General features: G+C 30.7%; 1 protein-coding gene across 1 annotated transcript in view; it reads left to right on the top strand.

The window, feature by feature from the left end:
- LOC134699083 (inositol 1,4,5-trisphosphate receptor type 1-like) overlaps positions 1–25,846 on the top strand; it is a 108,881-nt gene that overhangs the window by 46,530 nt on the left and 36,505 nt on the right. Inside the window, exons 6-33 of the mRNA XM_063560770.1 lie at positions 1,614–1,700; positions 2,174–2,251; positions 3,690–3,770; positions 4,668–4,765; positions 5,767–5,854; positions 6,710–6,797; positions 8,309–8,416; positions 8,808–8,953; positions 9,578–9,656; positions 10,070–10,149; positions 11,221–11,346; positions 11,948–11,998; positions 12,754–12,834; positions 13,111–13,296; positions 14,072–14,194; positions 15,885–15,989; positions 16,364–16,471; positions 17,634–17,705; positions 18,339–18,471; positions 20,158–20,264; positions 21,380–21,496; positions 21,838–21,973; positions 22,240–22,339; positions 22,993–23,047; positions 23,519–23,625; positions 24,124–24,223; positions 24,603–24,710; positions 25,043–25,179. Of these exons, the coding sequence (XP_063416840.1) occupies positions 1,614–1,700; positions 2,174–2,251; positions 3,690–3,770; positions 4,668–4,765; positions 5,767–5,854; positions 6,710–6,797; positions 8,309–8,416; positions 8,808–8,953; positions 9,578–9,656; positions 10,070–10,149; positions 11,221–11,346; positions 11,948–11,998; positions 12,754–12,834; positions 13,111–13,296; positions 14,072–14,194; positions 15,885–15,989; positions 16,364–16,471; positions 17,634–17,705; positions 18,339–18,471; positions 20,158–20,264; positions 21,380–21,496; positions 21,838–21,973; positions 22,240–22,339; positions 22,993–23,047; positions 23,519–23,625; positions 24,124–24,223; positions 24,603–24,710; positions 25,043–25,179 (2,885 nt within the window). The remainder of the gene's footprint in view (positions 1–1,613; positions 1,701–2,173; positions 2,252–3,689; positions 3,771–4,667; positions 4,766–5,766; positions 5,855–6,709; positions 6,798–8,308; positions 8,417–8,807; positions 8,954–9,577; positions 9,657–10,069; positions 10,150–11,220; positions 11,347–11,947; positions 11,999–12,753; positions 12,835–13,110; positions 13,297–14,071; positions 14,195–15,884; positions 15,990–16,363; positions 16,472–17,633; positions 17,706–18,338; positions 18,472–20,157; positions 20,265–21,379; positions 21,497–21,837; positions 21,974–22,239; positions 22,340–22,992; positions 23,048–23,518; positions 23,626–24,123; positions 24,224–24,602; positions 24,711–25,042; positions 25,180–25,846) is intronic.

The raw sequence follows: 25,846 nt of genomic DNA, 5'->3' as shown, positions 1-25,846 counted from the left end.
CGTCATGAAGACTTAAGGAAAGCAATAAAGTTCATCTGTGAACATCATGAACTAGACCAAAGACGATCGTGAAAACAAACTGCAAAAATATTCTAATCACAAATTGTCCAAATTCAAGTAGATATTTTAAATAGATCTGATGAATGAAGCATTGATCTGAATTACCCATGTATATATTGTGGTAATTTTATTATTCAATTTTTACAATTTTATTCTGAATAATAAGCATTTATATGTTAACATATTGGTTTTGGTGTTAATTTTTTTTATCAATGAATAAAATATGCTTTTATTGACTTTTGATTGATATACATGCTTATTTAAGTGTAGATGTGGAAAGTCGATATTTAGTACCAGTAATAAAGATATATAAGACATTTCTCAACAAACACATTTTATTTGTGAAATGAAATATTTAGATAGTAACAGTTAGACACTCATTAAAACTGATATTTTGTTAGCCTCGTGATACCAACTAGCTTATCACTCAACCCTTATACAAATTATTTAACGCCAATTTGTAATGTATCTTACCTAAGTGTTTTCAAAGGAGGAGGTCACTTTGCACCTCTGTATTTGGCTCCATTTTATAATTACTAATTACGTTTGTCCTACTTCATGTGTTATATGTGTATTCAGTTTCAAAGTTATATATCACTTGGTGGTATCTCCAATGCTCGTCTAAACGGTGTTCAAAGATCTTAACGTTCTTTGTAATCAGTACTATGTCTTGTTTGTTATTCCACACTTCCACTACTTCTCATGTTGTAAATGTAGGAATTTACAATCGTGTCTTCGTACAATAGATCTCTGGGGTTGGATTACTTTTTTTGTTGCTCTACATTTCACGTTTTCAATTGTTTCGATATCTCGGATATACATTTCTTGTTCTTGTGGTTTCGAGGTATATAATTATTTTAGTGATTTGTTGATTTTTGTTTTGTTTTGAAAGGTTTTATTACTAGATTCTTCAACAAAAGAAATATTCTAATAAATGTATCACCGTTATAGACTTCCACAGTTAAAACACTAGCTGTAAATTCAGCCAATACTTCTTGGTATCTGTACTTCCCAACAAAGTTTTGAACATCCTTTTTACATGCAGTTCTGATACGCCACTTCTAGGTTTCCACTTGCAAATTGTTTTTCGCAGACTCTGCGATAGACTTCGCCCGATTATTTTCTTTTTAAGAAATTGATGCTTTTGATTTATTTCACGCTTTAGTGTACCATAAAAGCTTTCGTTATCTCTGAAATTTCTATATATTACGCATGCTCTTATATTTTGTCCTTATTGATAGTTTACATCAGCTCTAAGAGGTGGTTTGGATTACTACTTTATGATATGTTTCTTATGTATATTTTAATTCATAGCATCAGACAATTTGTTCATGAACGTGCTTACCATATTATCTGTATCTTTAACAACTAGTTTGTTTTTCCAAGTTAACATTCATATTGACCTTTAGCTTGTCATTATTAGCCTTGAAATAGTTAAACTTAATACTTTTCGAGTTTGTCCGATACAACTTCATTTAACATGATACTTACACCTCTTACAGCACATATATGTATTTGCCTCTTTTTGAATAAACTTTGTATGTGTTTTATAGGCGTCAGCGGAAGCGGAAAACAAAGACAATGAAGCCGAACAGAAGCGACAGTTTGGGAAAAAAGTTCGTTATGGGGAGATAATTCAGGTACTTGTATAAGTGTAAAGCATTCTTCTTGACCAATTACTAAAACAAAAGTGCCCACGACAACATCGACATATGACAAGTAAATAATAAAATATTTAAATACAGTTTTAATGAATATCTGACACAGGTAGAAGAAATTGTAATCATCTTCGAAAGATAATATCTCAAACAAGTTTTATAAACTATAGAGATGAAGGGTGTATGGCGATCAGACCAACCACACAAACACCAACCAACACGCCAACGTGACAGTCAGCGGTCAACAAACAAATTTGAAAACAAAAAGTAATTGTCTATAAATTGTATCAAGATCTATATCACCCTAGAATAGACAAGTTGAGATCAAAATGAGGTAAACCGTAAAAAAATACATAAAGGACAGAAACATTACTATGAATGTATATGCACATAAGTATGCGTAAACAATGCTCAGTTTGTTATATTGGAATAACGTATTAGTGTTTGTATTTCAGCTTCGCCATGTTTTCTCAGGGAAGTATATTCACTCCAGTACAACACAAACTAGCCAGAAAGATAGAAATAATATGAGGGTATGAACATTAATACAAGTAGTCCGTATTCATTTCGATTCAATCCAATGTTCTATTTATACCCATACAGAAAACATGTGTAACATCTGGACAAATTACAAAGCAAACTCAATTAATGACATAATAGTCAGGAACTTGTTAAAACTGTACCGTACTGTCTGGAGATAACATGTAATAGTCAGGAACATTTAAAAAAGTATACTATCCTGATATAAACCATCTGATAACTTATATGTCTATATGAATGTAGACAGTTCCTCGATCAATATAGATAAGTTACGTAACAACTAGCAGTGACAGTATGACAGCATCGTGTGCAGTTTAAGAACAGATGGTTATGCTATATAATATTTCGGAATGCTTTTCTTTCTCGGTTTATTAATATAATAATACAAACTAACATTTGTTTCAAGCATATTAGGACTGATATTCATCACCAACACATTTCTTATGTAAACGAAAACATGTCTGATCTTAGATTGTACACTAGTTTTTTTTGTACCAATTAAAAGATTGCTTGTTCTAAGTTCGCACTAGTTTTAAGTTTGTCCTCTGGATGCCGAAATAAAAGTAAAACTAAACAAAGACTTGAGAATTGCCATTCCATGATGTTCGCATCACCACCCCATTTATTGACAAAATCAGTCCATTCTGTAAACTGCTCCAATAAACATTCATATTGGATATAAAAATAATTGTGTTTACAAAGATATGATAAACCATATCATAACGATACGCAATTAGAAATTATCTATTGAACAAATTATAAATCTTTTTTTCCCTTGAAGGTAAATTGATCAATCAATAAAGGTAACCTTCGGGATTTTAAAGTAATCAACTGTTACTTCCTTATGAGAATTGATTTCGTGATTGTCGTACCATTTTATATGACAAACCCTTATGTATGAAAATGGCTACAGACTGAGAGATTGTTTGTCGTGATTACATTTATCTACGAATCGATGTAAATAATACAAATCAAATGTGCTAGTACATTTATGGCCGCCACCACGAGTTCGTTAACCGTTATGCCATATCCGTTTCACATAATATAATACCAAAAATGTTCAAATATCGTAACAACAATTCCGTTCAATTTCCCCTTAATGTGACATCAATTAACAATGATTAACTGGTTTGTACTAATATGAGTAATAGGACGGGTGCTGCATCTGGAACAGACCGACTTACCCTCCAAGAGCACATAAAGTCATCCACAGTTATTGGTAGGGGTTTGTGATGTTCAGAATTTTGTTTTCTATGTTTTGTTTTATGTACTATTTTTGGTCTGTTTGTCTTTGTCTGGCCATGGTGTTGCCAGTTTCTTATCTCAGTTTTCTTATTTGTGTTTGAATGTGCCTTTGGTATATCTCTTCTCCATATGAACTTTGCACTGAGTAAAATAATATGACCAGAAGTATATAAACTACCATTTTAGATTTCACTACTTGAATGTAATGACAAAAATGCACAGTTTAAGATACTACCTCGTTACAAAGTGAAATCAGAAGGAGAATTCGTAAGTATTCTAACCAATCTTATTTTCTTCAAAACAAATGTCTATTTAATGTTATCTGTGTGCTACATGTGTCTTCCCTTATCTTGTGTAACAAAAAGAAACTACTCATGATTTTATAATTAAAGAATTTTTAATGTAAAATGCGATCTTCATGAATAAGTTCAATGGCATTTTCACTGTCTATACACATAAATGTCACCATGGCTTTCACACAATTTATTGCACGTTATACACATCAAAATCATTTGTATCTTAAAGTAATATGAAGAAAGTTAAGTGCACGAAAGCGCATAAGCAAATTCTGTGGAGAATAAACTGAAAACATCGCAACGTCTGGTGAAAGCATGGGTACTACGTAACGAATTAGCAATAATGTTACCGAAAAGCATACAAGGAATAAAATTTTCAATGAGGCATAAAGGCAACAGTAGTGTTCCGATGTTCAAAAGTCATATATTGATTGTAAGAAAAAAAATCCAGGTTACAAACCAAAACCGAGGGAAAATATCAACTATAAGAGGAAAACAAAGGAACATCGAGAACACTGAAGTGAAACAAAAACAAACTCCAACGAACATAGAAACGAACTCTTTGATAACAAATGCCTTATGCCTTACTTGACAGATAAAGGCAACAGTAGTTAACCGATTTTCAAAACTCACAAATCGAAAGAAAAAAACAAATCAGGGTCACAAACCAAAACCGAGGGAAACGCATTAAATATAAGAGGAGAATGACGACACAACATTAAAATGTAACACACAAAGAAACGAACTAAGCATTATACAAAATCCGATGAGAATAACAAATATAACATCACAGATAGAGGTTATACTATTGTATAAATTATGAAGGCTGATACAGATACTTGTTTGAATAGTTGTTTCCCATTTACAGGTACAGTTGTATGATCAGGTCATGCTTGAGAGTATCAAATCTCCTGGACATTTCCTTCATAGTAGTGAACCTTACCAAATAGACCATTTTACAAATGCGTAAGTCTTAGTGAACCTTACCAAATAGACCATTTTACAAATGCGTAAGTGAACTTTAACAAATAGACCATTTTACAAATGCGTAAGTCTTAGTGAACCTTACCAAATAGACCATTTTACAAATGCGTAAGTGAACTTTACCAAATAGACCATTTTACAAATGCGTAAGTCTTAGTGAACCTTACCGTATATATCATTTTACAAATGCTTAAGTGAACCTTACCAAATAGATTTTACAAATGCGTAAGTTAACCTTACAGAATAGATCATTTTGCAAATGCGTAAGTGATAAAAAGAGGGGTAAAAATCTCAGAGGGACAGTTAAACTCATAGATCGAAAAATAAACCGACAACGTCATGGCTAAAAAGTGAACAGACAACTGACAAATAATAGTAAGTAGAACACTAAAGACTGGGCGACGCCAAACTTACAAAATAGACGTTTTACGAATGCGTAAGTCTACACATCCAGCGACGGTAGGTTGATTCCTTACATTTTTACTAGTTTATCACAGTAAATGAAAAGAAGAAACTTACACCATACGGCCATTAAAGAAACATACTAAACAAACTTCTTAACAAAAAAGTAAGCAAACACATAGACAGAGAAAGAAACTAAGAAAATTATATTAATTAGTACAGCTATCATCTAATCTTTAGTACTATAAACATTGGTTGGTTTCCATCAACCATTTTTTGCATGCGAATCATGGTAATGTAGAAAACGACCCAACAATATCTTATAACCATATGTTTTGATTTCGTACAAATAAATCACTGTATTGCAGAAATACTCGATGTTTTGAATATGCTAATCGCTAGAGGCAATTTGATATTGGCACTTTGCTATGATTGTCAATTCTGTATTGGCATAGATGGATGTCAACATTTTCATAATGCCAATGTCAATAACAACGAAACATAAATACATGATCAATTACAGAGTTGATTGATAAGTTCAAGCACCAAACAACTGCCTTTTTTTCTATCTTGATTTATAGATCTGAACTGAACTTAGGAGTGGAACGTTCAAGTTTTACATTGGTCGGCAGCTTCCGGGATTATCCAGATCAGTTCCAGTTTTTGAGGGTAAAGTATTTTGTGGTCGTACTGGTTATATATATGCTATGGTGTTGTAGTCACCAGAGGCGCTGTCGTCGTCCATCTTCAAACACTTTGTTCCCATTTACTGTAGTTTAAGTTGACCAATCCGTATGAAGTATTCAAAATGGTTTTAGCTAAAATAAAGACTGTATTACTAGAAGGGATTGTGGCATTTCCCGTTTCTGAAAATAGACTAAAAAAGTATTAACATAGAATGTATACCAGATTACCAGCATTTTTCAACGTCAGACTAAACTTAAACGTTCTTTTATGAATTTCGCATAAATATTTAATGCTTATTAGAAGCTATGGTCCCAACTCCCTTGGTGATAATGGATGTTGGAGAAATGTGGTTATTTTTCTATGTTCCTTTTGGTCATCCAGCTCTTAACGTTGCCACTTATTTATAAATCCCTGGATACAAAATATTTAGGATTGAGAATTGCTGATAAAGATTAATATAGAAAAGCGCGTCGGACACAAGACTTTATCCTTTTAGCTAATTATGTTACACATTTGTAACCTTCTTGATTCCAATGAAATGAGGAATCAAGATTAATTATATTTCCGACTTTTATGCATTAATAAAGAAAATAAGTATTGAGACTACATTTCAAACTTATTGAGCACTATTCCCACTAGAACCAAAAAGAAAAATAAGAAAAGATTTAAAACTCGTTGCTAATTCACAAAAATATTCGCAACATACTATATATCATAATCACTTACTCAAATGCTTAAATGTTTACATATGTTGAACTTATTATCTAAAGGGGAAATCTTCGTTGACAATTTCGGTCAATACAACACATAAATGAATAAATAATTGTATTTATGCAGGGTGGATCTGTTATACGATTGTTCCATAAAGAATTAGAAGCCTATGTGATAGCTCAAGGATTGTTCGGCCAAGAAGTGACAGAAAATGGTAAAACATATCATAGAAATGAATAAAAAATAAAAAATTAAAGCTTAATCACAATAAAAGATAGTCGATGTTTTTGGGTTAACTTTATAAAAATAGATATTATGACATTTGTCACAGAAAACGCTGTTTTGTTTTAAGGAAGATTGATGATATTGCTTTGCAAACGCCACACGTTAACAAGCCGTTCTTATGGAAAATATCTTCAAAAGTAACAAATGCTAGTTAAAATTGACTCGAAGGAAAGTCATTGAATATATCACAATACCATATTGTGGGATATTGTAACTATATTTAAACATTTGTAGCACCACAATAGCTTAGTGCCACACATGCCAAAATCACTTGAGAAATCGTATTTTAAACTTGCAATACTATTAGTATAACATTATTATTTCTGATGTCACTGTTGGAATGTCTTCTAAAACTATCAGTACATTACATATGTACATACTTACTTCTACAATATAACATATATTCCGATTTTTATAGTGTCTTCTAAAGGTAAGTTATGTTAATACTAAATATGACGTTTTGATAATCAGATTCGATATGCATTGTTTTTTTTCTAATTGCCATCACATAAACCTAGAGTCATGTAATATATATACTCAAGAACGAATGCAAGTTTTTCGAGAATAATTTGTAATAACTTGTAGATCTTGTACATGGTTATGTGCTATTGGTATTTTTAAATATAACGTGTGATTCAGTAAGCATTTTGAAACAAAACAAATTTACAAGGATGGGTATACCGTTACAGAGGTATTATGTTGTTGAGTATATATAAAGTTTAACACCTACAATTGATTATATATAAAAATGTGATGTTAACTTAATTTAACCATAAATCTGTCATAAAACCTAAATGTACTAACACACATGCTATTATAGTCAGATTCTCATTACTAACACGTCCGTCCGAGAGCACACACACCAAATCATTTTGTGCACTGAATGTTTTTCCTCACATCTTTGCAGTCATATAAACATTTTAAATCAAATGAACAAATGAACAAATAACAAAAAAATCTATTTACAATATATCTTTGAATTTAAGTTCGATAGAATGAACTATTTTGCCTGACGGATTTCTATATGAAAAACATCAACGGTAAAATGTCATGAGATTGCTTTTCATTTATATAATTTTTCAAACAGATGGTAAAACATGATTGAAAAACTGTCCACTCTCATCATTGAGCACTAATCTCCATACTCATCATGTGTCTTGAATGTCAACGTTAAATACAAAATGATTACACCAGTAACATTTAAATCGTCTTTCACTTGAAGAATTTTGTATGTTGAAATGCTTTGCATAAAGGGTACATGTAGTAATCTTACATTTGACAATAAATGTTAGTATGGTGTATCTGTTTTACAACAATAATTGTTGCATGCGATTTAACTGTGAAAATTATAACAATAAGAGATGAATTAATATCGTTGGATTATATAGAAATTTTAATAAGTTCATTTTCAGTATTATATGTTTCGAGTATTTGTTGTAGTTCATTTCCGTATTCGTGCCTTTGATCCTTATAATCCGAAGACGATATCCCCTACATCCTCTGGTATCACGTACTGGCAGATAGAAGCGGAGTCCAGTATTCTCAATGGTATAGTTTACAATGTAAAAAATCAAACAGACCAATTGTCTACCCTATACATTTAACTGTTTTGTTTGAGAAATATTACATATTATTCTCTGCTGTTATAACACCTTTATTCTTTTGTTTCAAGATTGGGATATTTTTATGTTAGCAGTTAAAGACATAACATTGATAAAAGAACATTTTAAAGTTATAATAATTGGACATATTTCTATTGTATGTGAATGTACCCTTGCCAAACAAAATTCAATTACGGAGAGATACATTTATACGCAAGATAATTTGTTTTGATAAATTGACAAGAAATATATTCGAAAGAAAACAACATGCTATCATTTCAATTCGTTAGAAATTAAGATGTTGCAGAAAAAAATGCTTCTTATATCTGAATTTGTAGGTGATGTGATAAAATGGGAACAACAAATCCGACTTCGTCATATGACAAACAGGAAATATTTATCCCTCGATAACAACTTAGATGTGTGTTTAGTAGACGATAACGGTGATCCTAGAACAGTATTCAGATTTCACTCTGTAATCAAGGTACCTACAATTTGGCATGGTCACCAGATATGACATAAACATCGATATAGTTCCAGAGTGTTATCAGTTTGATGAACAAGCTGAATAGTATATACCTCCTGCTGTCGAGGGTTTGGTAAAATAACAATAATTTGGGTGTATTAGAAAAACGAACATGTCTATACCATGGTTTTTAATTCATTCAGAATGTCAGTTCTTCTTCATAAGTCTAATTACTTGGTAAAAACGTCAAAACCGTTTGTCTTCGCTTGGGTATTCATTTATCAGCCAGATAAATCTGCTTTCGGTGTAAATATTGAAAAATTCTTTTACCCGTTTAATATGAAACTAAGTATTCATAAAAGTTTATTGAAAGGTACCCATTAAGGTGACTAAAGAAATATCAGACGTCAAAGTCTCCAGAACAATGCATTATAAAGAAGATTTTAAAGAAGTATATAGGGCAAGTGTCAAACAAACAATTTAACAAAGAAAGGCCCAAAAACTTAAACAATACCAAACTTCAGAAAAATTGAAGTAATAATGAATACTCTTCTGAAGGTACTGCTTTTTATAAAGTCTCAATTTTGAAAAAACTAGAGGTGATTTACTCAACACTTTTTAAAGTTTTTTTTTAATTTGTAGGAACAGGATGAAATAAAGTTTGAAAGTTATACAAGAATAGAACATATGTTGACCGGATGTTGGTTACATGCTTTGAAAGGTATGAAATGGAGAATAATGTCAAATGAATACATCACATGACATATTCTCAATGTAATTCATAGTCAGTAATATGACAGTTGATGTCCATTGTTTTTTAATTTTACTTTTCATTAAATTCCAAATTGAATTTTTGAAATATTTTTCTTTTATTTTTAATTGAATTTTCCGTTTTCTCTAGTTAAAAGTCGCACTTAATTTTGGACAGAACACCCACTGTTGCAGACGAAAATGAATACCAATAACATCATCAAATGAGTTTTTCAATTTTATATTGCCATTTACGTTAATTTGAATTCTTTCAAATAGTAATTTCAATGAATACAAAAAGGACACTTTGAATTTAAAATTTGACTACAATACAAAAAACTATAATGATAAAAAATAAATTTTAGTAAAACGTTTTCATTTTAGATCAACCATTTGATAGAAAGACTTTTATGGAGAAGTATGGGGTTCAAAATATGGACACAGAAACAACAAAGCTACGACATGTAATACATTTTAATTTATAAGCTGCTATACAATAACATGCATTTCTCACTACATTGAAGATCGCTTTGTTGCCTTCGGCTGTTATCTGCTCTATGGTCGGGTTGTTGTCGCTTTGACACATTCTCTATTTCCATTCTCAATTTTTATTCTGTATCTGTTGTGTTTATAGAGATATTCTGCATTCATCTTTATAAAGAACGATCAATAATTAAGTTTTGGACGTATTAAAACATGATGAAACAATCTGTCAATGAATTGTCTAAAAGAATAGTGAAACTGATCAACATCGCGAAATATTTATCAGGATTGAAAAACAATTTCAGATACATTTGAATTCAATTTGAAATTTTCGAAATTTGATTTTTAAGTTTATTTCCTGTAAATTGTGTTCAATACCATTTCAATTACAAAGTATCCCACAAGTTCAATTTATTTCAATTGCATTGCATTCACATTTGAATTAGTTATCACTGTTGTGAAGTTCGTATCAGTTTGCGAAAAAAACACCAAATCCTGGATATAAACTAAAACTAAGGGAAATAGTTATCAAAAGTACCAGGAACATAATTTAGTACGCCAGTCACACCAAATATAAGAGGAGAACTACTACACAACAGGTACACACTACTAAAATGTAACACACAGAAAAAACAAACTATAATATAACAATGGCCATTTTCCTAACTTGGTTCAGGATTTTTTGCTTATCGTGGGTTGAACCAGGTTTTTTGACTAGCCAAACCTCCCGCTTTTATTGCAATGTTAAATATAACATTTAATTGACAACATTACACGACAAGACTACAATACACATACATAGGAGAACATATACGAAAGAGAAACAAACAATTAATAGCTATCAAAGGTACCAGGTTTATAAGTGAATACGTGACGTCACATTTGCATTTTCTAAAAATTACCTAAAAGTTGGATAGAATTAGGATAGTATTCAGGATAAGGTTTGTAATACTAATATAACATTTTTAAATTACAATGAAAATTGCAATACTGATTTATATAATATTGTGTTAGTAATTAGAAAATATTAAATGAAATATGTTTATTTGTAGATACTGGCTTCAAATGAAAGCATGTATGCCGATGCATACACATTACAATGTGTTCCACAAAATGATGTGCAGAATTTCAACTACATTGCGGGAATAGTGCCGTTTCTAACCAACTTAATCAAAGATGTAAGCATTGTACAAACGTTTTTCAAAGCAACGAAATACTCTGCCTTGAATATGTGTTTTTCAAAATTACTCTGAATTGAAAATTTGTAGGTAGATAAAGAATAATAGTTATCAAAGGTACCAGGATTATAATTTTAATAATCCAGACGCGCGTTTCGTCTACACAAGACTCATCAGTGACGCTATAAGATATGCTTTGCACATCATCAAACTTTTGTTGTCTAAGTTATGTGTAGATAATATTAGTTACATAGTGGCTAGTGACCTGATACAATAGATATATGAGGTCATTAAATTCTATATGGGTGAGTGCGATTCGAATGTCAATATCTCATTGTTTTTATAAACATTTAGATTGTTTTCAATTTGACGGTTTTATCATCGATCTGCCTGCAGTTCACTTAGAAATTATTTCCTTTCAATAAACATAAATATATATGAAATATATAAGCAAATAAGATGAATCAATTGTTCAAATTAAATACAATGGTTATGTGATATTAACATAATATGTTGATCACGAACGTTTTGGACTGTATATGAAATAGCATAAATATGTACTATCAGTATCAGTTCTTTTAGTTTTTTAATGTCATTTTAGTTGAACGATGTACCAGCTCTGTCAGCTAGAAGAACATATGCTATAGTAACGGTATGTTTTATGAATAAAAAATAGCAAATTGAGTATCAATAAAAGTACAAGAGAAATAATTTATCAAATATATGAATAATTCTTGGATGAAGTGGCGGTAAAAAATAAATATAATCACTTTCATATGAATACGCTTAAAAAATGATTTGCGGTGTAGAAAAACGTAGCTCATGCGAACAAATATGCAATATGTTTATTATAAACGTTTTTTTTTACCAAAAGTTCCAAATGGTGAAGTTGAAATAATCCATTCGTAAATCTTACGGACGCCATCACGAGTTGGTTGACCGTTACAGAAAAATCCGTTTCACAGATGATATCAGATATGTTCCTTATGTCGTAACTACAATCTCGTTCCCTTTCCACGAATGTGACCTACCGAACCGACTATTAACGAGAATTATAATAATGTGAGCAACACGACGGGTGCCACATGTGGAGTATGATCTGCTTTCCCGTCCAGAGCACCTGAGATCCACCCCAGTTTTTGGTTAGGTTCGTTTAACTTAAGTTTTAGTTTTCTTTGTTTTGTATTGTGTACTTTTGATTTTCTGTTTGTCTTCTTTAAAACATAGCATTGTCAGATTCTTCTTTATCTATGATATTAAATATCCCTCTATTATCTTTTGGTCCTCTTTTATAGAAGAGTACTTATTGTATAGATTTGTTATACCACATGCACACTTATTTATATATTTGTCTAATAATAAGTACTCCCATATGAAACTAACTGTATACATTTTTGCTATTTTTAGGCACTAAAGGATGTAAAAACGTTCTTAGGAGACAAAGGACTACCAGTGAAACGGAAACAAAAACTACTCAGGAATTTGAAGGTAATCCATAGTTTTTATTCAACAATGCTTTCTTTAATCAGATGCGCATTTCATTTACAAAATCAAAAATGAAAATAAATAATAATCAACCTTGTTCAAAATCAAAAAAGATAAATATTTAAAATTATTCTGGTAAAAGATAACCTTTAAGAAAAACTCGTCGTTATTATTCATATACACTTTCTGAAAGTTCAAATACTGATGATTTTCTTTTTTTTCAAATTGTGCACTCATACCACATATTCGTATATCTATAAACTGATTTTCAATTGATAGGTTATAGATCTATTGGTAGACCTAGTAAAATGTCCATTGAGAACAGGAGAAGAACAGTTATATCGTATCAGGATATATAAAGAGGCATATGATGTTCTCCATGCGTACATGCTGGGGAGAAGTGGAAAGAATGCTTTATACATGGCAAAATACATTGACTTCTTTCAGACACAGTTTACACAAAAGGTACATTTTGCACAATCTGCAAAACTTTTACCAACAAAATCATTTGCATTTTCACTATGATTAACAGTATTAAAGTCATATGAAATGAGTGAGTGGTGAAATAAATATTTGTCCAATTCTTTTACAAATTCTTGTATATATCATAAACTTAATCCTCTGTGCACGATTGTCTAATTTTTTACGCAAACATAACGTATTATTGTCAATTTGTTTTCTCTCTGTCTGTTATGATTTAACAAATATGGCTGCTCATTAAATGCCGTGTTTTGAAGCCGAAGTTTATCGATTGTCACCTTATAGTAAACAAATAACAAAAAGCATGGGTATTGAGAACGTGTTCAACATATACAATTAGAGATTTTTTAATTTGAGGTTTCTTATGACTTTAAAATATGTCCTATTAATAACAAAGATGTGCAATTAAAAAAAAAGTGCCGTAATAATTTATTTAATCATCCTGTCAAAAGTATTCTACATTTACTCTTTCCAAGTCTACATTAAATTACATAAACTGCATCATTGGTACAAAGTGTAACAGAGACATATAAGTTATGGAGCAATCTAGGAAATACATAAACAATCATAATGAACTGTAAGCTATATTTTTAAAGAAGATCGTTGAAGAGAACACATTTAAATATTTCACTATTTGATTTATCAAAATATTTATAAAAAAATTAAATGGTGTCAAAATGGAATTTTTTGAATTTTAGCTGATGAGGTTATTTATAGAATAAAAAAAAATCAATATTCAAATTTTGACTATGTCTTGAAGGGTGGTATAGGAATAAACGTTGCACAGATGATTGTTGAACTGATGAGAGATAAGAGGAAGCTAGTTGACAGAATAACCACCGCACACATAGACAGATTCATTCACCTTCTTGGTGAAACTAAGGTATGTCATGGTACATTTTGTAACACATAGCTGTTGTGTCACATACTACAATAAAATATGACTATTCGTATGAAAGAATGTATATTGACATGTTTGATGTTGCCCTGGTACTAGGGCATATTTATTCTAATTGTAAAAAAGTCAACAGTACTTTACCGCTGTTCGAAACTCATAAATCGATAGAAAAAATTAAATCCAGGTTACAAACAAAAACTGAGGGAAATGCTTCAAATATGAATACAAATGACACAACAGAAACAACATATTAAAATGGAACACACACATAAACGATCTATAACATAACAATGGTCAATTTCCTGACTCAGAACAGGATATTTTTTAAAGAATAAAAAGGTGTGTTGAACGTGGTTTGGTTGCATGCTAAACCTCCCGCTTCTATGGCAATGTTAATTACAACATTAAAACGACAACACAACATGACGGGACCCCAATACAAATAAATAGGAGAACATATTGGACAGAGAAACACACGAATAATAGCTAAATAAAGGCACCAGGTTACAATTTCAATACGCCAGAAGTTCGTCTCGTCCACACAAGACTAACCAGTGACACTAAGTTGAAAGAAGTAAAAAAGCCAAAAACAAGTTAAACAGCCCTGAACACCAAAAGTTTAAAAAAGTTGTGCCAAATATTCTAGGGTTCTCCGCCTGGGACAAGTACATTCTTATTATTTAGAAGAATTTATACTTTTGCAAACAGTAAATTTTATAAAAAAATGACTATATAACACAATTCAGCACAAAATAAAAAAAAAATACAAACCCGAGCTAGCCAAAGCCTTAATGCACAAAGTGACGTCACATTTGAATTTGTAAAAAAGCTCACAAAGTGACGTCACATTAGAAATTCTAAAAAAGCACACAAAGTGACGTCACATTTGAAATTCTAGAAAAGCACACAAAGTGACGTAACATTTGGATGACTAAAAATATTTCTCAAAAGTAAGATCGAATAAGGACTGATTTAAGACTAGATTCGTAATACTGATATTACATTTGATAACAATGAAAATTACAATACCTAACTGCGGTAGAAACCAGTTAACTTATTTTATTTTAAAGTTATGTCGGTGTATCTTGTGAATAAATAAAAAAAAAATCGTAAAAATTTCGTTCAACTTAACTAAAATCCAGTTAATGAAGGGAGTCGTTGATTTTCTTTAACATAACACACGAATACAACAGAAAAGGCGTTAAGACATTTGACAAAATCCGATGAGAATTACAAATATAACATCAAAACTAAATACATGAATTTGGGATAGAAAAGTACCGTGACACATCTTATAGCAATGTGAATTTACACTCAGCAAAACAGTCACGTTCCGTAATTAAAAGATTAGACGACGTAATGACAAACCACAATCTAACACGTGGTAAAAATATCCTTAGTTAGTTTGGACAAAGACTCATCGTATGGATCAACCAATTCGTGATAGTGTCAGTAAAATTTTCGGAGTGTCATTTTTTATATGTCCTCCTCATAACTTTGTTTCTGCGTGACAATTTCACAGATATAGTTTTTGAAAGTCCTGTGGTTAACATATGCAAGTCACAAGGAAGCCAGATACAATACAGATTAAGTTGACGTATATTCTGATCATTGAATACGATGTCAAACTACTAAGAGTGAACATTAGGATAATTGTTATTGTTCTATTTTCCAGAATTCAATATTTCTGAACCTTCTACAAGTGCTTTGTGTTTGTGATGGAGTATCGATACCAACTAACCAGACATATATTACAGAACAATGGCTACGACAAGATATGGTAACAATAACTTACAATTATATTTATATAGAAATGTATAAATCATCCTTCACTACAAATAGGTTCACAATTACACAGCTATATCAAACAGGAAAATGATTCTATGCTGTGAAAAATATATCACACTTAGTGAACGAATGATGTTTTGAGATAGCACATCTTTTTTCATGATTTATTCATCCTCCGATATATGGTTTGTATTTGTCCCTGTGATGGTATTTAGATTGCATTATATAATATTCACTTAAAATACAGACCAAACGTTGTAATTTTTGCAGGGTATTTTCTTTATTTATAAGTAATCAACTACTCAATATAACTATAATGAATTAAGAAATGAAGTTTTATTGATGCTCAATTTATTAATTTTCCAGGGATACAAGTTTCATGCTGCTAGAGGTCAGAATCTGAACAGAGAACCCAATGTCATGTTCCTGTCATCTGATGATAAAGAGTCTTGGGTTCCAATGCATCAGTTAGATGTAAGGCCATTGTCTGGTGTAAACATGAAAACATGAATAATTGGTTCAAAACATATTTGCTTATTAAGAAGTGAAAAATTGCAGAACAAAATTTAATCTTCATCAACATGTGGATGAATTGAATGAAATAGTATCATCAATATAAAGTGTCAATTGCGAGACTCAATTATTTATCTAATTTAGTTTATCTATTTTACATTTCTATCTTTTTCTTCTTTTTTCGTTTAACCAACTACTAAGGTTTTATTACAGTTAGATGCACTTGACAACTTTGATAAGGTATGGTTGGACATTTAAAAAGCTTGGTTCCTCTTTTGTTCGCTAATTTTTAAAACAGGTTGTTTTTATGTTATCATACGTTTACATATACGTTTCGTTTGTTATTAGATTTTAGCTTTTGTGGCAATTTATTTTCCTGATATACTTGCTTCATTTAAGTTTTTATAATAACAATTATTAGCGTATATCATCGTATATTTATCTAAATGTTTACATGTATTACTTAAAGGTGTGGTTGGAGATTTGCTTTTAAGTACCAGTTATTTATCCTAGGTTTATGCGTATCCAATGTAATATATTAATTTTTAATATTTATTGCCCCACTTCTAGTTGCCAAAAACATTAATACATTTTAACACTCAGTCAACATATCAGAATCGGGAATCGGACTCCAACAGTTGAATTATATGTTCGACCTATTTTAGAACTAGTATTTAAATATCAAAGACTACAAATTTCTAAATAGACATTTTGCCACCACATTATATCGGTCGAACCATTCGCAAATTAAAACTGAATGTCGATTTCAGTCTTTCTTGTTTATAACTCTGTTTGATCAGTGTCTGCGTACTGCGTACATCTCTGTTGAGATTGTCTGTATAGTGTGCTCACGTATGCCAGTAACGTATTAACTTAGACATGTGAACGCTATACGAAGGAGCAGTTCGGAATGCTATTGCTGATAGATGGGAAGTTACAAATTGGAAACGTAAACTTGTGTTACTTGTATCTAATTGGAGAAATTTGGACTAATAAAATAGTTGATAGTAAATAGTTTTAATCTAAGGCAGAATAATACTGTTTAAACTGAATAATGAACGAAATCGATGACATCTTTAACGTGTATGAGCTTTATGTTTAGAGTTTATCGATTATTTTGTAGCCCTGTGAAGCTGGTGATAGTCCATACAGATTTTTACTGAATCAGTTAGACTTGTTGAAGTCTCTTTGCTTCGTAAGTAATACATCCTGCTTTTTTTCAACAAAATTTAAAAAAGAAAAATCTGGATGAAATTGAGAAATTTTTTCGAGGTGTAAACGTGAAAATGTAGATGACAAAATGCCATCATGATACAATTATATCTATATGAAATAAATTTTATCGAAAGCAACGTTACTGCACGAATTACGCATTTCTTGATTTTAATCTTTTATTAGTTAATATATTTGCAATAAAAAAAACAGTTGAAAATGGCAAATAAGTAAAATGATTGATTTATTTTCCTTATATTTTTGCAATTTATCACGAAAACGTTTTGTCGAAGGGATAGGTTGATGGAAATTGATGTCACAAATGTTTGTTATCTTCGTAAAACTGTGCAATTCTATCAACACGAAATTAACATACTAACAGAAGATCTAATTTTATTATAAAAACAATGAAAAACAGTTAAATATATTGATAAGAATCCCATGGGTTTTAATTCCAATTATCATTTGAGGCGTCCACACAGATTGAGAAAATGAAAACTAACAATGCATGCATTTAACACAAATTTCAAAAACGGTCTCAACTAAATGCCCATGAACCATACAAAAGATCAGACATGTTTTAAAATCAATCAAATCTTTTTGTGTTAATTTGAAGGGTCGGAATGATTTTGCAGTCCATACTATCACAAGAGAAAAACCTATATTGCAATGGGAGGATGCTTATCTGTGCTTAACATCAACACAGTTAAGTGATCAACTGAGAGCCAAGTATTGTGAAGTCATCATAGGTAAATATTTGCGCTATCTTCCATATTCATTGTATGGAAAATGTTCTAGGTCATCTACATATTAGGACAAATGTTTTGGTCGTAAAGCTGTATACCTGTTAAGGTCTTCAGTATGAAGAAAAAAGATTCGAGCTATTCAGATAGCGTTACTTGCATTTACCGATGGTATCATTAACTAAATAGGCAATGCTTCGCACAAATCTATTTATTGGTCATATATTTGAGAATCTAAGGTTCTAATTCCCTCATGCAAATTTTACCTACATGAATTCAAATATAATTATATAGCTTTTGATCATATAGTTCTCTAGTTTTTTGATAGGTGTGGTCATGCTCATAAATTAACTGTTTATAAATCTTTAAATATTTTGGAATACTAAGGATGTTCTAACCAAGTAATAGATTATCCTAGCTGTATTTGACAAAAACTTACGGAATATTTGGTCCTAAAGGCTCTACAATTTACTATTATTGCCCTGCGCAACTATTTGATATTTTATACTCACTGATGAGTCTTTTGAAAATAAAAAAAACGCCAATCTGACGTACAAAAGTTTAATCTGGTGTCAATGACATTTTCACTGAATCGAATCCATTGCTAATGGAGGTTTCTATCCTATGGTATCACCAGCCAAGTAGTCAGCATTTAATTGTTGCGATAACTTTTCATTGATATGGTCTTAATAAAAAAAACTGATAATAAAATAGAGAATTTATCGAAATAGTTAGGATTTTGTCACAAAGGAGAATATTCTCTTGGTTGTATTTGACCAAATTTGTCGGATTTGTAGTTTTTCGATGTTCTTCAATTTTGTCTTTCTTTTTATTTTCATTTGAGCGTGTTTGATGAATTTCTTTGTTTGAGAGTTTTAGATAAAGGTAGTTTAGAAAATGGTTAATAAATCAATAGTTATCTTTTTATTGATCTGAACTGTAAAACTTTAATCGATTTCGTTTCTGTTACTTACACTCTTTTTCAATTTTCCTAATTCAAAAGAGAAATAACAGTTTAAAACATTTGATAAATGCTTCTTTTTCATTTTTAATAGAAAACTGGAATATAAAATTGCTAATAAGTCACGAAAACATTTATTCAACCAAAAATAGATATCTACATAAAAAGGACACCGATGTTAAAACACTACACATATGTTATTACTATAATCGTTTAGAGTATAAACTGAACACAGTTGTAGTTTCAGTTCAACAGTCCATATGCCAAATGACATCGAAGTACTCGTTTTTGTGGCCTGCCTTCTTTTGGTGTTTGATAATTTCATTTGAATCTTCTGCCATTTATGTTCTAAATATGTGCTCCTGATATACAGATGACACCATTTTCACTGATAACAGTTCCCAAACATGAAACTGTAATACATGGACCACATTTCTGTGCCTGTCCGAAGTCAGGATTCTGTGGCCTTTGTGCGTCGTTTATGTTTTTTTAATTTTAGCTCATTTATATGTTTCGGAGTTTGGTGTACATTTTAAGGGGATTATAGGGCCCGCCTCCGGATGCGCCATTTTCCTGCTGTGTTGCTTCCATTTTTTGCCAATTGGTCGTTTTGTTTTCTCTATTGCAATATCTAATAACACTTAAAACAGCGTACATGTATATGCAATAAAATATCAAGTTTGTTTTTATAAGATCTAGTGTTATCATACTTTCACTTAAATGCATTTCAGCTGCTTTTGTCGAAGTTGGAAGCAACTATTCAGTACTTGATCAGCCAGAATTATGCTTTGTTTATGAATTTGTTGGAACAAAAGACGGAGACAGAGAATCAACACAGGTTAAAACTACTTATCATTCTTGCATCGAAATGTATAAACTAACTATCATTCTTGCATCGAAATGTATAACCTTTCATTAACACACAGTAAAGACTAATGATTTAGTCATATATATCGTAATGAGCATAACGTTTTAGGGACTTCATGTTTCAACAGTGTATAGTATTTATAATGTTAAAATTGTCGTGTGAAAAACTATAGATATTAAAAAAACATCATAGATTGGTTTTTTTTCATTCGTGACAATTACAAAATTCGTTCATTGATTGGTTTATGGTTACAAAACTATGTTTTAATCCATTTAAGGAAATTGGTTGCCGTGACTGCATTTGTACATTTAATGTTAATCCAGCATTTTTAATTGTAAAAATGCTGAAATTTAACACCTCTGTGAATATTTAATTCAATATGATTTTAGGACGAACCAAGTCATTTCAGTGTCGAGCCATGTCAGGTTTGATGCTTTTCCTAAAATCCTTTGTTTATTACATGCATGTTTCTCATTTTAGAAGGTCATACGGTTGCATATAATTTTATTTAAACTTTGGTGGATAGGTGTCTTAGTGGCAATCATACCGAATCTCCTTGTTTTTATAATACCAAAATTCATTTTATCATAGCACGCAATGACTTATATATGTAAAGAGTTTTAATATTACATGTAAAAGTATTTTATGATAGTATTTCTGTTGAACATAACATGTTGTCAAACATTTTACTGACTCAATAGATTTTTACCATTTTAAAAAATATTTTTAATAATGTAATATGTAAATAAAAATACAAGATAAATTTCATATTTAACTAGTATGACTGATTTAACTTAAAATGCATTAGTCAACATTGTTATTTCAAGATGTAACAAGTAAGTTATTTTGCTACTTATGATAATATGAAATGTAATCAGTGTTTAAAAACGATAAGTAAAATGAAAATTCTTATTCAAATGTGTGTTCATACTCGTATTGGTGTTTTGGATCAATAGTCAAAAACCTGCATTATTGAAGGCCAAACGGTGACCTACAGCTGTTAATTTCTGTGTCATTTGACTTTTGTGACGAGTTGTATAATTGGCAACACACCACATCTTCTTTTTTATATTATATCATTTCAGGGTGTTCGGGATTTAGCAACACTGTTCCCTGTCTTACGAGATTTTATAGTGGACTTTATGGAAAGAAACAGTCAAATGATAGCATCGGAAGTTGGTATGAACCAACTAACTGAACAGGTAAACAGGGTTATCCTTCCTCATATGACCACATCGTTCTCACTGTGATAGTTCAATTTAGAAAAACACGATTATACTGTTTTAGAACAAGATGAATATAATTTCATATTTCAATTTCGACCTAGCAATAATAGATAGAAATATTTAAAAATATAGCTTGAACTTCAATCGGATCATCACTGCAGTAAACGTTATATTTGGAGCTTTAAGTTTTTGGTGTTATTTGCCTTTCTTCTTTTTTGAGCTTCATCATTGGTGATCCCATCTGGTTTTGACTGGCGGCTACTATCTCCTGCTTTACGCATGCTCCTTTAAAAACACATTCTCTATCTTTTCTTTAGCTTTTGTGTTTACTGAAACACTTGGTCCGCTTTGGATACTTTGGAGATCTTACAGAGATTAACAAAATCATCAAACCATTGATTGCTGTACTTGACGGGTCAACAGACGTACCAGTTCGTAAAGATAAACGGAAAGGTAAAATTGTTTTGATAGAAATGTGTTTCAAAATAAGATATGATAACAACAAAAATACTTTGATTTGTGACTTTCAATCAAGTATGAATAAACCAGATATACTAGTAAAGTGGTTGTTCCTTTATTCGTTAAATTGCTGCTTTATGATTTCATCATATTTATTCAAAGACACACAAAAGAAATAGTATTAACATCGAATGATAAATATTTAGCTAAAGCAATTTTATGTTTTACAACTTGAAAGGTCTTTAATCATTTTATTTCAGGCTATTCCAGAGATTCTCAAAAACTCGTTAATCAGTATAAGTCCGGTGGACGATATGATCCTAACGCTCAAACTGAAGCTGTTGTCAACGCAAAATACCAGTATGTTTGCCTAGCTATTATATTATGCATGTGTTTTTATTTGTATGAGTATTTTGTCAAAATTGCATATGATTTGTTATGTTTTTAAATATCAAGTCGGTTAAGAGCTCTACAGACCTTATGTTTACCTTGTTGAATTGTACATAATTATCATGCCCATCTCTAAATATAATATACTCACTTACTTACTAAGTCATTATATTTTTTGCAATGTGTCATGCTGAGATAAGACTATTATGACATATTTTAACTACATTTAATATAGATTTGTTTGTTTCGATACTTGAAAATAAAATTTATCACACATATGTTCCTCTCTATTCCTGTTGCTGAACTAACAAAATATACTTTATCTACTTTTGGCTAATTAAAACTTAGATGAATGAACTTCGTGAACGCCTTGTACGTAAGATAGATAATATGCCTCCAATGTATTAACAAATCAGATGAAAGTTTTGTAAACAGTATGCAACTGTTCACATCTAATATTTAGTAAACCAAGTTTAAATTTTTCTTGTACGCCTTGTACGTAAGGTAGATAATATGCCTCCAATGTATAAACAAATCAGATAAAAGTTTGGTAAACAGTATACAACTGTTCACATCTAATATATGGTAAACCAAGTTGTTAATCTCGCACATCTTTTTTACAGGGGTCTACAGGTTCTAGATTTTCTTCTAACATTCCAAAGAAATCTCCGCTTAAAGGTATACATAATTGATGTAATACAAAGGTTGCTAGTATGATTTGCTAAATGTGAAAAGACAAAACACATAAAGAACTAGCAAAATACATAATAGAAATCAGTGAATGTAAATTACTGCTATAAAGGTCATTCTAGAAGATGAGTCAACTACACACGTTTACATTATCCAGCTGTTGCAGATGACCTAGTAGGTTCTGTAATGCCTTTTATTTCATTTTTATAAGCTCTTCGCAAATACCACTCTCCTCATGTACATACAAATTGAAAAGTTTAGAAAATTAATTTTACTTTTTTTATTTTGGATGAAAATATATAATTTATTTACTGCCAAAACAAAAACGATAACAAACCTGATAACCATTGACAACAGAGAACAGCGTCAATATATAGACAACTATAGACAACTATAGACAACACAAAATGTGTACAATATGAAAATATCCAACATTTATCGACCATTTATTCTTTGCAGACAATGGTTGAAAAGTTCAAGATGATTGAATTTGAACAAAAACGCAAGATATCATTGAGAATGACAGCACTTATGTATGAAAAGTATAATCCAAGGGACACAAAAAAGTATGTAAATTATATGTAGCATAATTTATTTTGTTTCACGTGTTAGTATTTATGATATCATAATATCTGTTTTGTGTCATTTGTAGACAAATATAATTTTTTTTCATGAACAGTTAGACGGAAAATAAGACATGGACATTCAAACTCTATTATTAATAAAAATTAAAAACTCCATCAACAAAACATATACAAAAAACGACGAAAAGACAAACAGCCTTCTAAACGCAAAATAAAAATATTGAGAATGATCAATAGGACGTAACAAAACCCGGGGTTGATATCTGATGCGTCGGTGATGATCCTTTTCGAATTAATCATTTTAAAAAGGTTCCTAAAGGGAGACAAATAATAGAAAGTAAGCATTGAACAAATTCACTGACCGTACAGTGTCATGCTAATTGTCATTTCATAACCAGTTAGGACGTTCGCCTTTTCATTACATCTACGTTCCATAAAAATTTCTTAAACGATGGCTTTGAAAATTTGTTTTTCTTTCAGAAAAGCGTTGAGACAACAGCAGAAAATATTAAATGAATTACGAGAGATGTTTCATGCATCTGATATATTTGATAAGGATCATTATACAAAGATTTTGATGGTGAGGTTTTATTTATCTATTTTATTGTACACATTTCAAAGAAAGGTTATCTCATGCTGTTGAAATGACAGCTCTTTGTGAATTTTCTATGTTTATTATTAGTTTTCTATGTTTGAATATGAATATGTTTTAATGCGAGACTGATTGAATCCTTTCCGTTTAAATATATAAAATAGTTAAACTAACAAACATTAATTGATGAAATTGACATTATTTCAATGTTGAGCGAAAACAAATGGTTCAACATTAAGTTCTATTGAAAAAAATATCCTTGTATTTATTTGTGCGTGGCATCCAATTGCCCATCCCGTTACGTTAGAAATGAATCGTTTTATATTTTTGACTATTGTTACTTTTCATAAATGTTTTATGTTTGCAGGATATTGCAGAATATAAATATGATAAAATGGTTTCCAAATCTCTTGACATTTTGAACAAGGCATATTCGTCCCAAAGCGACATGTTCAAACTGGCAGAGAAGGCACAGGTACAAATATATTTCGTATTAAAACATTATAAATCAATCCATATTTGTTCATGTATTAAATCCTTGTCTAAATCGAGGTACAACTATAAGGGAAACATGTTTTGAATTAGAAGGTTAGCCTGGTTCCTTAAAACATTATTTCAAGTCTTTCTTTTATTTGATTGAATGCATGTGATATTCCAACCTCGATTATGATTTTCGTTTCTTTGAGCATGTAAAGCATGAAGGCTAATGTAACCTAAATAATGTGTATTTAATAAATATTTGGGCATATAATTGCTACTACTACCATTGTGTTACAAGTCAGATATAAGGTTTATTTTTTTAAATAGTTGCTGATGACATCAGAATCAATTAAAGTTCACATTGATGTACAAAGAGAGTTACCCGTCCTCCAAAGATTTGTCCGACTAAAAGCCAATGATTACCAAGTTAAAGTTATGGGAGATATTCTTGACGAATTCATCAGGTAACATTTTATCTCAAAATATGATACATGTGTAGCAGTATCATTTTTTGTCATTTTTTTCTCTTCTTTCTTTTCCTGATTTGTAAAATTTATACTTGCAGTTGATAGTCGAAATTTACCTTAATTGCTATTAAAAGTGGTATTTGCAACCAGTTTGACATTAAACTAGTATATGAAACTTCATTTTATTCCAACATTTTCAAAAAAGAAATATAACTCATTTTTTTCAACATCAGTACGAATTTGGATAACGTCATAGAACTATTAAAAGTGGAGATATTTTTCGTTTATTTACATTTATATATGAGTCAAATATTCATCTATCCTACATCAGGGGTCATTTCGAGCGGCCAGTCTTAATAAATAGCACCAAATACATTTGATCGAAATGGCGCAATGCATTGTTTATTAATTTGAAATAAAACTTTTGTAATAAATGTTAAAGTACTACTATAGAACATGACTGTACCAAGTCATGAATATAACAATTGTTATCCATTAGTTTGGTGTTTGATCTTTTGATTTTTTCCATTTGATAAGAATTAACTTTCCGTTTTGAATTTTCTTCGCAGTTCATTTGTTTTTGTAATTTTATTTAGAGTGGGGTGCCCATTTTCGCCGGGGACACAATTTCGCCGTTTTTTTTTATTTTGAGGTGTAAAAACTT

The sequence above is a fragment of the Mytilus trossulus genome, unplaced genomic scaffold (assembly GCF_036588685.1).
Source record: "Mytilus trossulus isolate FHL-02 unplaced genomic scaffold, PNRI_Mtr1.1.1.hap1 h1tg000024l__unscaffolded, whole genome shotgun sequence".
NCBI lineage: Eukaryota > Metazoa > Mollusca > Bivalvia > Mytilida > Mytilidae > Mytilus > Mytilus trossulus.
The sequence above is the reverse complement of the archived record's forward strand: the minus strand, read 5'-3'. Positions and strand labels throughout refer to the sequence as shown.